The 17,140-nt window shown below is 42.9% G+C and overlaps 1 protein-coding gene across 1 annotated transcript; it reads left to right on the top strand.

The window, feature by feature from the left end:
- Positions 1-168: 168 nt before the first annotated feature.
- On the top strand, positions 169-16,963 carry kcnc4 (potassium voltage-gated channel, Shaw-related subfamily, member 4). The gene is made up of 4 exons (XM_037480748.2): positions 169-1,357; positions 10,887-11,823; positions 12,494-12,670; positions 15,226-16,963. The coding sequence occupies exons 1-4, from the start codon at positions 746-748 to the stop codon at positions 15,291-15,293; spliced, it is 1,794 nt and encodes a 597-aa protein (XP_037336645.2). The 5' UTR covers positions 169-745; the 3' UTR covers positions 15,294-16,963.
- Positions 16,964-17,140: the final 177 nt, after the last annotated feature.

The following is a 17,140-nucleotide window of genomic DNA, read 5'->3' on the forward strand; positions in this document are numbered from 1 at the left end:
TCGTTGAACCATCCAACCGGGCTCTGTCCGCGAGGAAAGAGCGGCTACATGTGGAAGAAAGCAACAGATCCACCGAAAGAAAACCGCCTCACATCTGGCACGCGAGCTGAGCTGGAAGCACCGGTGGAAGATCCCTGGCGCGCGAGGAGATGAGCGACTGCACCGTGGTTCGTCGTCCTGTGGGGAGAGCAGAAAAGTTGTCAGGAATAGTTGTGTGTGATTTTTTGCGTTGCAGCATTTAGAAATGATTAGTCTCAAGAGCAGGTGAGGAGAGACACGCTACTTCCCGCTGGTTGTTGTCCATCCAGAGGCAGGCAGCGCGTAATTGTGGCGCAAACATTTTGTCGCCACAATCTTGTTTTTTCACGAGCGGGAAAAAAACTGACCTGTTTCCCCGCAGGAAGAGTCCGTGGAAGTCGCTTCGTGGAATCCATTCGAAGCAAACGTTGAAGAAGCATCATCACGTGATCCTGAGCAGCCGCGTTATATCTCGACCCCGCACGGAGTTCAGTAACAGGTGGCTTTCGGCGTGCGCGTCTCACTTTGCAGCTGTCTAGGTGATAATGCCGTTTTTATTTTGGAAACGCTGAATGAGGCGCACCGGTCAGTCGGCATACGGACTAAAGGGGTGAAATGAAGGCGCACTTGCGTTCATTTTCTGATTTTTAATAGTTATTTTTTTGCTCAAGTGGACTGCGGCTGTTAACGGAAGGTTTCGAGCGGGCCAGCAGCTCTCTGCTCCTCAATGATAAGCTCCGTGTGCGTCTCGTCTTACCGGGGGCGCAAGTCGGGCAACAAACCTCCGTCTAAAACATACCTGAAGGAGGACATGTGCAGAGGGGAAGAGTCGGACAAGATAACCATCAACGTGGGCGGAACGCGACATGAGACCTACAAGAGCACCCTGAGGACCTTGCCCGGCACGCGCCTGGCGTGGCTGGCGGACCCGGACCCGCAGGTCGGCTCCGACTCGGACGCCGCGCCGCCGCGAAGTCCCGAGTTGTTCTTCGACAGACACCCGGGCATCTTCGCCTACGTGCTCAACTACTACCGGACCGGCAAGCTGCACTGCCCGGCCGACGTCTGCGGCCCGCTGTTCGAGGAGGAGCTGGCGTACTGGGGCATTGACGAGACCGACGTGGAGCCGTGCTGCTGGATGACCTACCGGCAGCACCGGGACGCGGAGGAGGCCCTGGAGACGTTCGAGCCGCTGGACCAGGAGGCCGAGGACGAGCGGGAGACGGCGAGGCGCTTCGGCATCGAGGACTGCCCCGACAGGTCGAGGAGCTGCTGCGAAGTTTGGCAGCCGAAGGTCTGGGCTCTGTTTGAGGACCCGTACTCGTCCAGAGCCGCCAGGGTGAGTCCACTGGACGTTGTCCTCCTCAGGTGTCCCCTACATGCCAAGCCCACTTCACCGTTTCTACCAGTGGCCGGAATGCTACGGCCTTCACTGTAAAAAAACATCTATTGAAAATAGATGAAATACTGGCAGCTGTGGTTGCCAGAACATCACCGTAAAAACAAAAACCTCCACATATAACAACACATCACCATGTTTTTTGGCAACCACTGCTGCTAGTATTTCACCATATTTTCAACAGATTTTTTTTTACAATGCACAATGGTCCGTATATTTAACACTAACAAAATATATATGTAAAAGTAATTCATGTCAAAATCACAATAGTGAATGGTTTCCATATTATGGGGCATTTCTGTTGTCAGCACAATTTCTAGTACAATTATGAATGCCAAAATAACTTTCTGAACATTACGGTGTTTCACTGTCAAATAAACTGATATTAACACAAAAACCTCCACATATAACACATCACCATGTTTTTTGGCAACCACTGCTGCTAGTATTTCACCATATTTTCAACAGATTTTTTTTTACAATGCACAATGGTCCGTATATTTAACACTAACAAAATATATATGTAAAAGTAATTCATGTCAAAATCACAATAGTGAATGGTTTCCATATTATGGGGCATTTCTGTTGTCAGCACAATTTCTAGTACAATTATGAATGCCAAAATAACTTTCTGAACATTACGGTGTTTCACTGTCAAATAAACTGATATTAACACAAAAACCTCCACATATAACACATCACCATGTTTTTTGGCAACCACTGCTGCTAGTATTTCACCATATTTTCAACAGATTTTTTTTTACAATGCACAATGGTCCGTATATTTAACACTAACAAAATATATATGTAAAAGTAATTCATGTCAAAATCACAATAGTGAATGGTTTCCATATTATGGGGCATTTCTGTTGTCAGCACAATTTCTAGTACAATTATGAATGCCAAAATAACTTTCTGAACATTACGGTGTTTCACTGTCAAATAAACTGATATTAACACAAAAACCTCCACATATAACACATCACCATGTTTTTTGGCAACCACTGCTGCTAGTATTTCACCATATTTTCAACAGATTTTTTTTTACAATGCACAATGGTCCGTATATTTAACACTAACAAAATATATATGTAAAAGTAATTCATGTCAAAATCACAATAGTGAATGGTTTCCATATTATGGGGCATTTCTGTTGTCAGCACAATTTCTAGTACAATTATGAATGCCAAAATAACTTTCTGAACATTACGGTGTTTCACTGTCAAATAAACTGATATTAACACAAAAACCTCCACATATAACACATCACCATGTTTTTTGGCAACCACTGCTGCTAGTATTTCACCATATTTTCAACAGATTTTTTTTTACAATGCACAATGGTCCGTATATTTAACACTAACAAAATATATATGTAAAAGTAATTCATGTCAAAATCACAATAGTGAATGGTTTCCATATTATGGGGCATTTCTGTTGTCAGCACAATTTCTAGTACAATTATGAATGCCAAAATAACTTTCTGAACATTACGGTGTTTCACTGTCAAATAAACTGATATTAACACAAAAACCTCCACATATAACACATCACCATGTTTTTTGGCAACCACTGCTGCTAGTATTTCACCATATTTTCAACAGATTTTTTTTTTTACAATGCACAATGGTCCGTATATTTAACACTAACAAAATATATATGTAAAAGTAATTCATGTCAAAATCACAATAGTGAATGATTTCCATATTGTGGGGCATTTCTGTTGTCAGCACAATTTCTAGTACAATTATGAATGCCAAAATAACTTTCTGAACATTACGGTGTTTCACTGTCAAATAAACTGATATTAACTGATTTCAATTTAACAGTCTGTTACTGTCAGGATATGACAGTTTTTCACCGTAAGTTTTTTTACAGTGTTATATTCTTAAATCCTCCATCCTATTCACTTTTCAAGTGAGCATAGAAAAACTTTATGAGAACTTGGCGACGCCAGTATCTATGTGACCTTGACTTTGACCAGCAGGATTTTGTTGATTTAGAAGTTTTCCACAGGTTGAGTTGGGCCTTGATTTGGGGGTTTTTTTCTGGCAAAGGACACTTCTGCTTTCTCAACATTGTCATATCAGAACATCTGTTTTGTTGATTTCCTTCCAGGGACAGTCGTCGCTTCGCCCGCACACATCATGCTCACCCTTTACCTTATAGCAGTCCAACATCATACGAACATCACTCATATTGCTGCGTTTGAGCTAATTTGTTTGAGTTGGTTTAAAAGAACATGACCTCAGTGATGTACTTGTTGAATGGGACAAAATACCTTTGCAAAATATTGTTAAGCATTATATTATTGCCATAGATTTTTGGAGACGTTCAACAACAGATACGCAGTAATTAAGCAAGAGCAGGAAATGAGAAAATAAACATCCAATTCATTTGACAAAGTTATTGTTCCCTGCCCTCTATCACATGAAATCCATTTAAAAATAAATTCATGAAAAGCAGAAATGATAAAACAGCCCAACATGAGGGTGATAAAACAAAAGGCCCGTTGGAGGTGGGCCAGTAGAATCGATCACCATCGGCGCTCAATGAAAGCCCGCTGGATTTGTCTCTGTAAAGGTGTGGTTGATATTAATAAAGATTATTTGTACTACTTATATCAAAGTGAGCAGCAAAGTGTCTCACTACCAGACCTAAATAGACCGAACAGCATTCAATATGCATGTACATTTCATCATTTATTTTTAAACACATCTGGCCTGCAAACTACAAGTACTCTACTGAAAAGGAAGTCACCCGTTCTTTCACTTCCTGTTTATCCTTAAAGTCAGCTGAAGACCTTCCACCTTTGATTGTAGTCTCTTTTTTTAAGGCCTCTGGGGCCCCCTCGCTCTCGTCCGTTAATGTAATATCATTTATCTTCGGGGTGGTTCGGCTTCTTAATTTCACTCGATCAATCAGTTGTTAATAGTTAAACGACATGTCAAATGTATTTATTGAATCCCCAGTTAAAGATATAATTATTTATTTCACAAATGTGGCACAGTGCCGGCACTCTTTCCCACAACTTATTATCGCTTTCACTTATTTGAACAGACGGCTTTTGGTAATTTCTTAAATATGTGTTATGAAATTTGACCAGAATGCTGTAAATAGAGAAAATGCTGTTTCATGACAGAAACTCAGTGCTGATGAAGTGTTCCCACACATCCTGTTCAAGGGTTGCACTCAAAGCTTCTCGAAAGCACGAGTGTTTGAAAGGATGCAGGAGTGTACTTCCATGTACAGTATATCATGCTGTGTGCTGAACACAAGAACAGGGCTTAGCATACGATTTGTGTACATACATAATATACTCGTTTAGCCACTCATTTATCAACGTTACAAATCTCATCCTCCATGTTGTGAGACACCACCGCCCTATGGTTACTGTCTGTTTGTGAATTCAGTTGAATTCAGAGGTTGTCATCATGTCACACCTTAAATGTTAGACATGTATGATTGTTGCATATACAATCAATCTCAGTTCCTCATTGAATTGCAGTGAACAAGATACACTCCCGTTTTTGGGATAAAATGAAGGTTTCCATGTTGTAAATTCAAATAATTTTGCTCTGATTTTGCTTAGGAATGAAAACCATTCCTAGTTTTTGTGTTTGAAAGTCTACTCTGCCTAATGGCTTAGCAACAAAAGCAGCAGAGCGGTAAATTAAATTAACACAAAAGTATTGCGTGTAACCAGCCGAAGTTGCCAGGGGATGCCAATGGTCAAAATAGAAAAAATGCTTTAGTCGAGAAGAAATTAGACCGATGCTGCTCACTCCAATTTGCGTTTGCCTGTTTGTGGACTTGAATGGTCTATTACACGAGCTCTGTCGCAAAAGTTCTTATTGAATGCCAGTCACAATACAGATAGTGTTTATTTTAGCTTCCCGTCCAGGTGGCACTTGCAGGCTGTCACTGTAGAACGGCCGACATCTCTGAGTCACAGCTGCCATCTAAACATGACCGCGCTGTGCCTGTTCATCACGTCTGTGCCCCACCACTGAGTATTTGTATTTCTATCAATCAGGTTTTTCACTATAGAGATGCATCTGGAAATGTGTGACGAGAACAAGTGCGGGCGGATCCGTATCGAACCGCTCGTACTGTTCTCTGTCCATTTCCGTTCCAGCTGATTCATGCACGTATGTTTGCTCTGTGTGTGTTCTGAGAGGAGTGCATATTGAGGGACTCATGTTACCTTTATGGCCCTTTTTTTCCCTCCAAAGAGCCTCCGGGCTCAGCTCTGTTAATGTGATTCTTGAAAGCCGGGGGGAAGGTAATCATTTCAGCCACGTCCTCCTCACTATCAGCCCCGACTGGAGGTGCGGCTCCGGGGAAGACTGTTCTCATTATGGCAGTACTCTAAATCAAAGACCTGAGAGGATCATATACAGCGTGTAATGGTCAGAACATCAAAGTGCTGACTCAGCTTTGATTTGAGGGTGTTTTACTTTCACATCAGATGAACCTTTTGCGTGTTGGGGTCCCCCTGTGGGCTGTGCTCGGCACCATGGCAGTTTCAAGGTGAGAATGTACCAGGTTTTGTAATCCCAGATCAGTATCATGTGACAATTGGACTCAACATTAACATTAAGCTGAGACCAGATCACTTCGTTAAACCCTTCCATGTGCAGTATTTCATAAATCCCACAGTACTGCTGCCTGTAATCATGTGGTAAGTCTGTTTATTGGTGGTGAGCAATAACACCTGCCTTTCCAACAGAAAAGAGCAACATAAATGAACACACATAGAGAAAGCAATGTCTCTGGTTTTAGACCAAAGGATCTACTGATGTGGAATTGTTGACGTTGGATGCCTGTTATCTGCAATCCTCTTTTTCAATAACAAATCATTTGGCCAATAGAAAATGGGTTTTTATGACTTTCGTTTGAACACTTACTTTTTCCACATGGAGAGACTTCAATTGCTTGTATTGAGCTGTATTTACAGTTAGATATGATTGGGTGGAAAGTCAAACCCTAATAAGAAACAAATACTTTCTCTTCACCTGTTGTCTGCAGGGAGTCACCTCAATGTCTTCACATCTCTTGCTGAATATAAAACCTATTCTCACACGTCCCATTTCAGCTCGGTGTGACACCCATTTAATGAATAATGAAGGAGGCTTCTGGGCTTGACTTTCACAGGAATGACACCTTTCTCTGCCGCTCTGTGATGTGAACACCCAATCTGAATTTTTAACACATCATCAAAACAGTGCGACCTCGTTAGGAAACTCTTATAACTCCAAATCTTCAGTGAAAGAGGGACGTAATCCTGCGAGAATATGTTGGCTGTTTGTTTTTCTCAGTTCTAATCTGTGTGCTGGAAATATATTGTCTGTGTTTTATTGTGAGGTCACTGTAAGTATATCCAGAGCTGTAGAATTCATTTAGTAAATAATCAATTAATACATTACTTATAATGTAATCTGACCTCAACCAAAACAACGACTTATTCAATTCCAAAAAGTTTTAGCATTTTTCCATAATCCAAAAAGCTTCACACTGAACATGCCCTAAATATATAAAATAATAGTTTATTTAACATTTTAGAGCACAATAAGTATTGTGTTGGCATCAGAGGCTTCATCTAAAGCAGCATAAGAAAATCTTCCTTTGTTTCTGTTCTTTTCCCCAGTGATGTCGGGTCCGTCCTGGTGTTTAAGACTCTCAGCATCAGCTTCCTCTGCCTGTTCTCTCTCTCCTCCTCCTCCTCCTCGTTAATGAGATGTTCAGCTCTGTGTCGGACAGTTTTCAACACTGATCAATGAAGTGGTTATTTTGGGGACTTTCCCTGTCGCTGCTGCAGATTATTGATTGATGAGGAAGGCTGATTAAAGCTGAAAATGGCACAAGGCCCTAAAAACGGCAAATTCAAAGCTTAGAATTGTCTTCTTTGTCTTCCAATATAGTGTCTTATTTTCCGTCACAGTTGTAGACAATCCCTGCAGCTTGTGGACGTAGTGGACGTTAGCTCTCCGCCATCTGCGGGTCGACTGATTCTGAATCAGCGTGACGCGGATTCTACGAAAACCTCACAAGTGGCTGCTCTCGTCGGCTCTGCAGCTGCTGACTGCCGAGGCTGTTGCTTGCTGCGTGCAGCGCGTGGGTGTCATTCGCAGAGCGTGATGCTGAACAGCTGCAGGTGATGGCCGTGTTGGGACTCCCCAGCTGCTGCACCCTGACGCACAGCACGCCGCCTGTCTATCGCGTCCCTCCCTCCTGCTCTGGTTTCCCCATCTGGGGCCCGGGAGCCCGTCCCCTCAGGGGAACACCGGCTCTCCGTGCGCACTGATGACACCCGATGACCTCGGCTCGGTGCATTTATTTATGCACGCTTGATTGGCATTGCATTCACTCAGAGGCTTAGCTGCACTCCCGTCCTGTGGGTTAAGTGCTCGTGTGGGACAACAACTCGTGGGAGGAAGTGAGCCGAGTCTTTCATGGTGATTAACTCACAAACAATTATCAACTGCTGTTTTCGGGAGGCTCTTCTGAGCTTTGGTGTCTTTTAAGAGGCCTTTGGCAGCTGTTATCTTCAGTGAAAATGTTCACTGATGAGATAGTTAGTAGCTTGTTAATAAAAGAAAGAGGAAGTAGAAGTATTCACTGCATTTAACCCTGTGCGCCCGGGAAGCAGTAGTTCAAGCTTCCAGCCCTGCTGTTACCGGCGCACCCTCTCTACTCCACTACGACTCCCTGTGATTGTGTTTAAAGTTTCCACCGTTCAGCTGTGAACATGTTACTGTGTCAAACATTAAATGAATCACACACACACACACACACACCTATTTAAATGCTGTATTGACCAACACAAACCCTTTAGGGACACAGACACGGACTCATGTAAATAAATAAGTACAAACATGAGTACAAACACCCAGAGGGACAGATGCTTCACTAAAAACAAAAAAGAGAATTAGCGTCCTCCTACGCACACGCACACACAAACACACGCAGGTGTGAGGGTCAAGCACGGTTGTGTTATTGCGAGGACTTTCTTGTTAAGCCTTTTATGAGCAGAGCGAATTGTCCTTGAGTTTGCCAGAGCCTGCAGTCCCTTCCCTGCTGAGGTAGCTTCGGCTGTGAATATCCACCTGTGTTTAGTTCTTGGATAAACCGTTTGGAGTAGAATAAACTGAACACTGTTAAGGCCCTCTGGGCTCTCCACAAGCAACAGGACTCAGTTTGGATTCTGGTGGAGAGGCTGTTGATTCATTGCCGCACTGAGGCGATGAGATAGAAAAGTGTGCTGCCGGATGACAATTGGTATTATGCACCTGTCAAAAAAACTGAAAAGCACAGAATTAAAATGTGTATGCAACATGTTTGTGTCTGTTTGTGTGTCAGACAAACTGCAAGATCATGAAAACTAATAATTGAAATTTTTAATTAATTGAATTTTTTGGCCAATGAAGGAAGAAGAAAATGTACAATCTGTTTCACTGATTTACAATTCAAACAATTACACAGACATACAGATCATGAGTCAGACACTGGTCACTAAAACTCAGAAGGAAACCTTCACTTGTACTGGAGTATTTTACATTGCAGTGCTCCTGATTTTATTGATGTATCTTAGTACTTCTTCCATCACTGATGTTGGCTGAAAGAGACTAAAGAGACTAATCCTGATTGAACTGGTAGAGAGGAGTAGTAAAACCCCTCTGGTTACCACCCTCAAGTTCAGCCTCTGTGAAGTGCTGAGTCAGCACAGATCCTGCTGTGTGCTTGTGTTCCTGTCGGCTTGTCGTGATATTCCCCTTGACTCAGGCCCACCGTCGGTTGTCTTGGTGATGCCGACGGAAACCGGGGGCCGTGCGACATGGGGAACTCTGAGCTCCTGCTGGCGCTCGAGTCTTGGGGCTTCACATCCATTCCTCTTGTCTCCCGTGGCTCGGTCCTCATCATCTCGTGGGGAGTGGGGAGGTGGGGAGGTGGGGGGGGGGGGATCAGAGTGGAAGAAGGTTGCCATGGCAGAAAGCTGCACGTTATGTGGGTGCACAATAGAGATGCGATCACAATTCTAACATCCGGTGTGCAGCATCGCTGTTGGGAACACAGGCTGCTGTTATTTTCAGCTCCATGAGCTGTCACATTCAGATTGATTTTATTTGTTCCACAGTGAGTTGGGACCTCCATTAGACCTTTATTTGGGTTTGTCTAATCACAGAGCCAAACACTATGAAGCAGATTAATATGTCAGAGGCCCCTGGAGGATAAAGGTAGCTGTATGCATGCAAGGCACAGGTACATATTTATCCAGCTGAGAGGTTGGAGAGGCAATGCGATTCAAGGCTTTAGTAAACAATGAAGTCGGATCGGGTATGAGTTGGCACACAATATTAGAACAAGCACAAACAGGCATGTCCGTTGAGATTTTAGTTTCCATAAAAGCAGATGGACTCACTCACCATTTGGTTTGTGTTTGTAGAGAGTTCAATGTGAGAGTTCATTCGGTGACTCTTTCAGGACTCGGCTTTTCACTTCCGTCTCCTCCGCTGGTGGGTTTACTGAAGACCACTTTTTTAGGAACAAAATCAGATCACAAAGCTATGTTATGTGTTTTTAAGTCCCGTGGTCAATGTGGTCTGTGGTGGCATTGCTGCCTGAGACCATGGCCAGTGTTAAGGGAATGAAGTTTTCCCTCAGAATGAAAGCTCCGTGTTCAAGGCCGTAATGGGTTTAAAATTGGTCAGTTTTTGCAAAAAAGTCAGTTAAAATTCACTTACTAATTGTAAAACTATAGAGTGATTGGAAGGTATTCGTTGAAGATTAACAGGGTTTCTTGAGGAGGTGTACTGGCAGCTGAACAGGAAAAAACATAATTGTTTTTCATGTTCAATATTTTGGTTCCACGTGGACAGCGTCGTAGACAGTTGATAGTTGACAGGACCATGGTTGCCTTTTATGACATGTGAATGTGTTGGCAGTTCATTTTTGCCTCTTTGCATTCATTGTGGACTCTGGTTCTATATTGTGCTTTGCCGTGCTAGTGGCACAGTGTATCGTTGAATAGCTTTGGTGGATGCCAGATTTCTTATTTACCTCCACAATAATTTCAATGTTGTCATGAGTTCAACACTTTGGTTTGCAAAAACCTTAATGAATACACAAATGACCGTCCCATCAGTCTCAGTCATCAATGATTAGAATGCTAAGAAGCTAAACCTGTGCTGGGTTTAAGTGGTCTCATATTTAGTCTTTGCTTACTGTCAATCATCTCAAACTCAATGAGTCCAAAAAAGTCTCCCTGAAAACATGCAGCTCTATGCTATGGCCAATGCCTTTTTTTTTTGGTATTACAATCAATAAAAACATTTCTTATAATATTGCTAACATAGTTCTCTCGAGTCACAATGACTTTGTATGATTTACACAGTACTGGTTGCCAATTAATTTTTTGGAATGTACAGATCTAGAATAGATGTACTATTGTTTTTTCTGTCTTTTCCAGGGTGTGGCGTTTGCCTCTCTCTTCTTCATCCTGGTGTCCATCACCACCTTCTGCATGGAGACCCACGAAGCCTTCAATGAACTGACGAACATGACGGAGCTGGTCAAAGTGGGCAACATCACGAAGAAAGTGGAGAGGCAGGAGATGGTTACCAACCCCATCCTAACCGTGGTGGAGGGCATCTGCGTGGTGTGGTTCACATTTGAATTCCTGGTGCGTATCGTCTGCTGCCCGCACAAGCTGGTCTTCCTCAAGAACACGCTCAACATCATTGACTTTGTAGCCATTCTGCCGTTCTACCTGGAGATGGCCATGAAGGGTATGTCCTCCAAAGATCCCCACAACGTGCTGGGTTTCCTCCGCGTGGTGCGGTTCGTTCGGATCCTCCGGATCTTCAAGCTGACGCGGCACTTTGTGGGCCTGCGCGTGCTCGGCCACACGCTGAGGGCCAGCGTCAATGAATTCCTCCTTCTCATCATCTTCTTGGCACTGGGGGTACTCATCTTCGCCACCATGATATACTATGCGGAGCGCATCGGAGCCCAACCCGACGACCCCACGGGGTCCAATCACACACACTTCAAGAACATCCCCATCAGCTTCTGGTGGGCGGTGGTCACCATGACGACGCTGGGCTACGGAGACATGTTCCCAAAGACGTGGCTGGGCATGATGGTGGGGGCGCTGTGCGCGCTGGCCGGGGTGTTGACCATCGCCATGCCGGTCCCGGTCATCGTCAATAACTTTGGGATGTACTACTCGCTGGCCATGGCCAAACAGAAGCTACCGAAGAAGAAGAAAAAGCACAACCCGAACCCAGACGCTCCGACTGACTCTGTCTCGTTCGGGAAGTCTGAGACAAACTCGCGCAGGGACAGCACTCAGAGTGACACCTGTCCTCTGGCCGCTGAGGGGAGTATCGGCAAGAACCGCTCAGGTGAGTCTGCAATGCAGCGTTTAGAGAAGGAAAATAGAACTGATCTTACCTGCCTTTTGTGATATCTAGCCACCCTGTAGTTTTTTATTTATATTTATTATTGATTATGTGTGTGGCGCTCAAATCATTGGAAAATGTAAACAGTAATGTGTCCCTCTGTAAACGTTATACTAAATAATAATATAATATTTCATAGACTCCATTGAAGAGCTTTCACCAGAGAGGATTAGGGACGTTGTTTCTGTTTTTGATTTAGTTTTTATGATTTTTATTTCTGTGTTTTTAACAACACAAACACGATTTGTATTCACCTGACGGTATTAGGGCAGACTCTGGACACACGGAATAAAATCAAAAGCTGTCGTTTTTTAAATTATTTTTGTTTGTTTAAATAATTATATATATTTAAGAGGTTATAACATAGCAGCCACTGTACATTATAAATCTTCCCAAGAGTTTAGTGTCTGACAGATGAAATGTGCTAATTCATATTGACAGTAACGTACCGCAATTAAATTACTCCTCTCGTCTAACATTTCAGACAAATTCAATTTTGCAACATAAAAATCCAGGTTTTATGCAATGTGCCTGTGCCTTTGTCTGGGCACTCGGGGCCGGTCTCAGTAAAAGCTTTGGCATTTACGTCTCTGTGTTTCTGTCTTCCTGTCAGACTCCAAACAGAACGGGGATGCAAATGTGGCCGTTTCAGAGGAGGAAGGCTGCAGCCTGACCCAGCCACTGTCCCCCAGTGAAAAGTGGTCCCTGCGGTGCTCTCGAGGGCGAGACAAAACTAAGATGGAGTCCACCTGCTTCCTCCTAACCCCTGGAGACCCTAACGTCCATAGTGGTGTGTTACATATACATCACTACACACGTCTACGGATTGAACAGTTGCACGTCTATTTCAATTCACCTCGCTTTAAATATCTATTGGTGTCATCAGGTGATTTGTGTTTCTTCCATTCTGCCAGTAAGTTGGTGAATGAGGTTTCTGACATATTCCAGGAGACATTTACTTTTTGGAAATCTGCTTTTTTGAAAAGTGAGAAGACTGATACCATTCTCATGTCTGTTCTCCAAATATGGACCTACCATCCGGACACAGTATGTATATCTGTATCTCCATACAAGAAGTGTTCTATGCAAGCATTAATATAGCTGTGTAAAGATAAAGTGGAGTAATGTGTACCTTAGCAGTGAATGAAGTGGCTCTCCACCTGTGGACGTTGTAACACGAGCATCAGCAGCTGTGTTGACTTAGCAAAGCCAGCTGCGCGAGCTGTTTGTGCACGTGAGCGTGCCCCACTGGTTTGGTGATGGCTGCTGGTAAAGCTGATGGTGGGTTAGCTATGTGCGATCAGCCTTCGTCATGTCAAGCACCTTGTGGAGGATCTACATTTTAAAATATATATAGTATTTGTAATGCAAGTTGCATAAAATCAGTCTTCACCTCCCTCTGATCTTCAAATATCGAGGATTACTTATATAACACCAATAACATTCATTGTTGACTATTAGATAAGCTGTCTGCAACAGGTAACATGTGTAGACCCCGAAAAAAGCTCCCTCAAGTCTCTCAATTGACCTCTACTGTCTGCCATCTGTCTCCTGGAATGGCTGCTGCATCTCACAGCTGAGCCTCCTCGCGTAGCCCAGTGGAAGCAGAGGCTGTATTTTTGTCATGGTTCATTCCTGACATCCTGAGCACAAATCCCACCCAGTCAACATCCTGACTCTCGCTCGCAAGCAGCACGACACTGGAGGTGTTTTCCTTCAGAAATGCACTTCACCGAGATGCATTTTACTTGCAAAGGAAAAAATAACATAAATGGGGCACTTACTGAGACAATATACTCCCCCGTCTTTTTTGACAACCCATTACAAGGAAATTGTATTCAAACATGTTGAAAGCCTTGTTTAATTGCTGGATGCGTTGAGTGTTGTAGATAACGTGTTGGTTGATGGTATGTTGTCACATGCACATGAAGAAAAAGAAAAGAAAATGGAGCCTCAGTTAGATCAGATTTCTGATGAACGGGTAGAAGGGATGTCGGTTGACATGTTATGATGCTCAGAGGAGGAAACCATTCGTCAGTATATAATTCACAGCCTCACAGTCGCAGTGGGAAAGGCACAAGCACGCAGAGACGCAGACCCACACCAGCCTGCTTTCACGCTGACTTCTCTGATGCTACTCTGAGGTATCTGGTTCCTTCGTTTTTGAGAGGGGGGGCAGGGTGGTAAATCAGTCCTGAGCTCTGTGTCTGGTGAGCATGTGGAGAATGACATCCCGGCCTAGTACGGGGGGAATATCGCACGTACACAACAGGTTGGAGTGCACATTGCCTGCAAAAAGGACGTGTTAAAACCAAGTTCAAAATGAAAAACTCCTTGTTTCCTCCCAACATGCAAGAGGCTTCCATTTGTGATTGCAAACGTTTTGAGCTGGTTGCAGATGGAATGATGAGAGGCTCTGTTGTGCAGAGCCATGGCCATAAGGGACGATATTAGCTTAATTCCAGACTTACATGACATAATGTATGGATCATATTTCCCCAGAGCGGTGTGGCAGGAAGCAGAGAGGAGGACAGATGGATGAAGGAAGGTCTGAAGATGCTCACATGGTTATCAGGGACAGGAAACAGCCGCCCGCTTTGCCGTGGCAAAACAATTGCTTTTAATTTTAAGTGATATTGGCGGTTACAGGGAACCATGCCGCATTCGCACAACTCTCGCCGTCCCAGTTTATACGTGCAAGCGCTATCCTGTTGGGAAGGGCATTGCCTCAGCGATGTGAAAACCTGGCTCTTTCCTGGTGATGAGTGCATAATGGTGTGGCAGACCGTTCAAGTGCTGCTAAAAGGCAGCAGCGGGCTGATATTCAAACAAGCAGAGGAAGGCTTCTGAGCTCTGATGGGCCTCCGTATGCCCGAGCGACTTCCATCACCAACATGGGTAGTCATAGCAAAAGCCTTTGGAGTAGAGGTAAAACAATACTCAAACTCAAATAATACTCAAACAATACTCTTCAATAATTATTTAGCAATCAAAAATGTAAAACATAGTTTCTGCTTGTCCAATTTTAAGATTTTGAATAATTGTATTATGTAATTATTGAATTTCATTTAAGATGTCCCTTTTGGTTTCAGGAAACCTTGTGTGGGATATTTTGACTACTTTGTCATTTTATAGGTTAAACGCAATGATTGAGGTTTTCTAAAAATAAAATCTAGAATTGTGGTGGCAATACTAATTATTAATTAACTATTAATTCATGGTGAAAAGTTACCAGCTTTTGTTCTGCCGAGACATTTCATTGCACTTCAACAACATTGTGCTACAGGTACGTTTTTCTAGATCTTGAATGCTCAAATCAGTGTGTTTCATTGTGTTTCTCAACAGAGGCCTGTAAGGACGTCCTCAGTGCCACTGGAAACTACGCTCAGCCAGAGGTTACCACGCTGACCTGATGCTGATCTGATGCTGACCTGATGCTGATAGGAGAAAAAGCAGGAGTCCTCGGTGGGTTCCCTGCTGTGCGCAGCTCCTTTTTTGTCCTGGATGACCTGCGCGGTGGATTCTCTTTATTCAAGCAATTTTCTTCTGTCCGTCAACCCTGTATTAGAAAGCCAGTTACCCACCCAGTATTTACCACATGTACTCTCATTTGCATGTTGCATGTGTTGAATGATATACCATTACACAATGTGGTGGCTGCCATTTAAAACGTTTAGCATTTACCGGACGCGTCTTAAAGACAAAACCTGTTGAGTTTCTGACATTATTGAAATAGTTTTTTCACATCACAGATTTCTGAGGGGTTTTTTTGAGTTTGAAGTGGATGGGCTCAATTGCAAAGATATGATCTTACTCACACATTCCTGATAAAGTATGAGTTTTCAGTCATATAATACATGTTCAAATTATGTTCATTATTGACCACAAAGGTTGTCGAGGATGACTTTTCATGGTTGGCAACATTTTTCGATTTCACTTGCGTGGTTTTCCTTCTTTTTTTTTACTCTCACAGTATGTACAGAAGTGTCATTTTTTTAGAAATATAAAAAAAACTAAAACATCATTGTTATTTGGATCAATTTCTGGTGTCTATAAATGTTAACTGTCTAGTAAGAACACCCAAACTCTTGTGAATATGGGTTTGTACAGCAAAACTGTTACTGTGAACCGGGATTAGATGAGAATTTGAAGTCATTGTCAACGCAGGACTAGAATTCTTCGTTGGTCATCCGGTCTCTGCCTTCTGTTGTGCCACTGCTTTCTAACACCGACCACGGGGACCCAGCGGGTCCCCAGAGTGGTATGAATGCTGCTTAGGCAACACATTAGTTGGAAATCCTTGTACAATAAGAGTTTAACAAAATAAAATAATGAATGGAGCAGTATTGTTTGTCATCAGCTGGATACAAGTAAGGTATCACTGCTGGTTGAGTCAGGACCAAATGTACAATTTATTAGAAATAAGGTAGATTTTTAGTACTGTCAATCAGAAAAATAAATTATATATATACACACACACACACACACACAGTGTGATGCCATCGGGTCTACTTGTGGCTCATGTAATGTAATTTGTACCTCAACACTTCTGGTTGTGTGCTGAACTTGTTTCAGCAGAAGGAGAAGCAGCAGCAGTGGGGTTTCTTTCACTTGTGACTTATGATATATTCCTCATGGTCTACCATAGCGGCCTTATGTTTAATAAACAAAGGGAATGTTCATTTCATCTTCACTAGACTCCAGGTGTGTTTCAATACTGACCCAGAGGTCTGTAATTATGTCTAAGCACAGTTGTACGTACGTATGTAGCACAGTTAAATATTCTGGATCATTCCTTTAACTCTTTTTCTTTTCTGTATGCGACATGTTTATTCACCATGAAATAGAAGGTAACCAATAAGTAAGCCTTTTTATTTTTTTATTAAACTTTCTCGACGTCATTGCGAGTTTTCCCTGTTAAAACGTGGTGGAGAAGCACACTCTTTCATATCACCCCCTTATTGATTGTAAAGGTGTGACAGAATGTAACCCAGTCCACCTGTCAGATGTGTGCCTGTGATCTTGTACCCTGTAGGCATGTGTTTCTAAGCAGAAATAGAAATAAAATCCACCTTTCCGTCTCCCCGGTGTGGAAGATAGATGTTTTTTCTATTTGTATTTATATTTTATTTGCCTTTTTCGGTCCATTAAGAGCACAGTGATATATCTCTGTGTTGCTAGTGGATTCCAACCTCCCGCCGGCAAGAAGTTAAAAAGGATTTAATAACTAACAGAAGCAATACAATTATAAAGTGAAATA

Source organism: Pungitius pungitius, chromosome 1 (genome assembly GCF_949316345.1).
Source record: "Pungitius pungitius chromosome 1, fPunPun2.1, whole genome shotgun sequence".
NCBI lineage: Eukaryota > Metazoa > Chordata > Actinopteri > Perciformes > Gasterosteidae > Pungitius > Pungitius pungitius.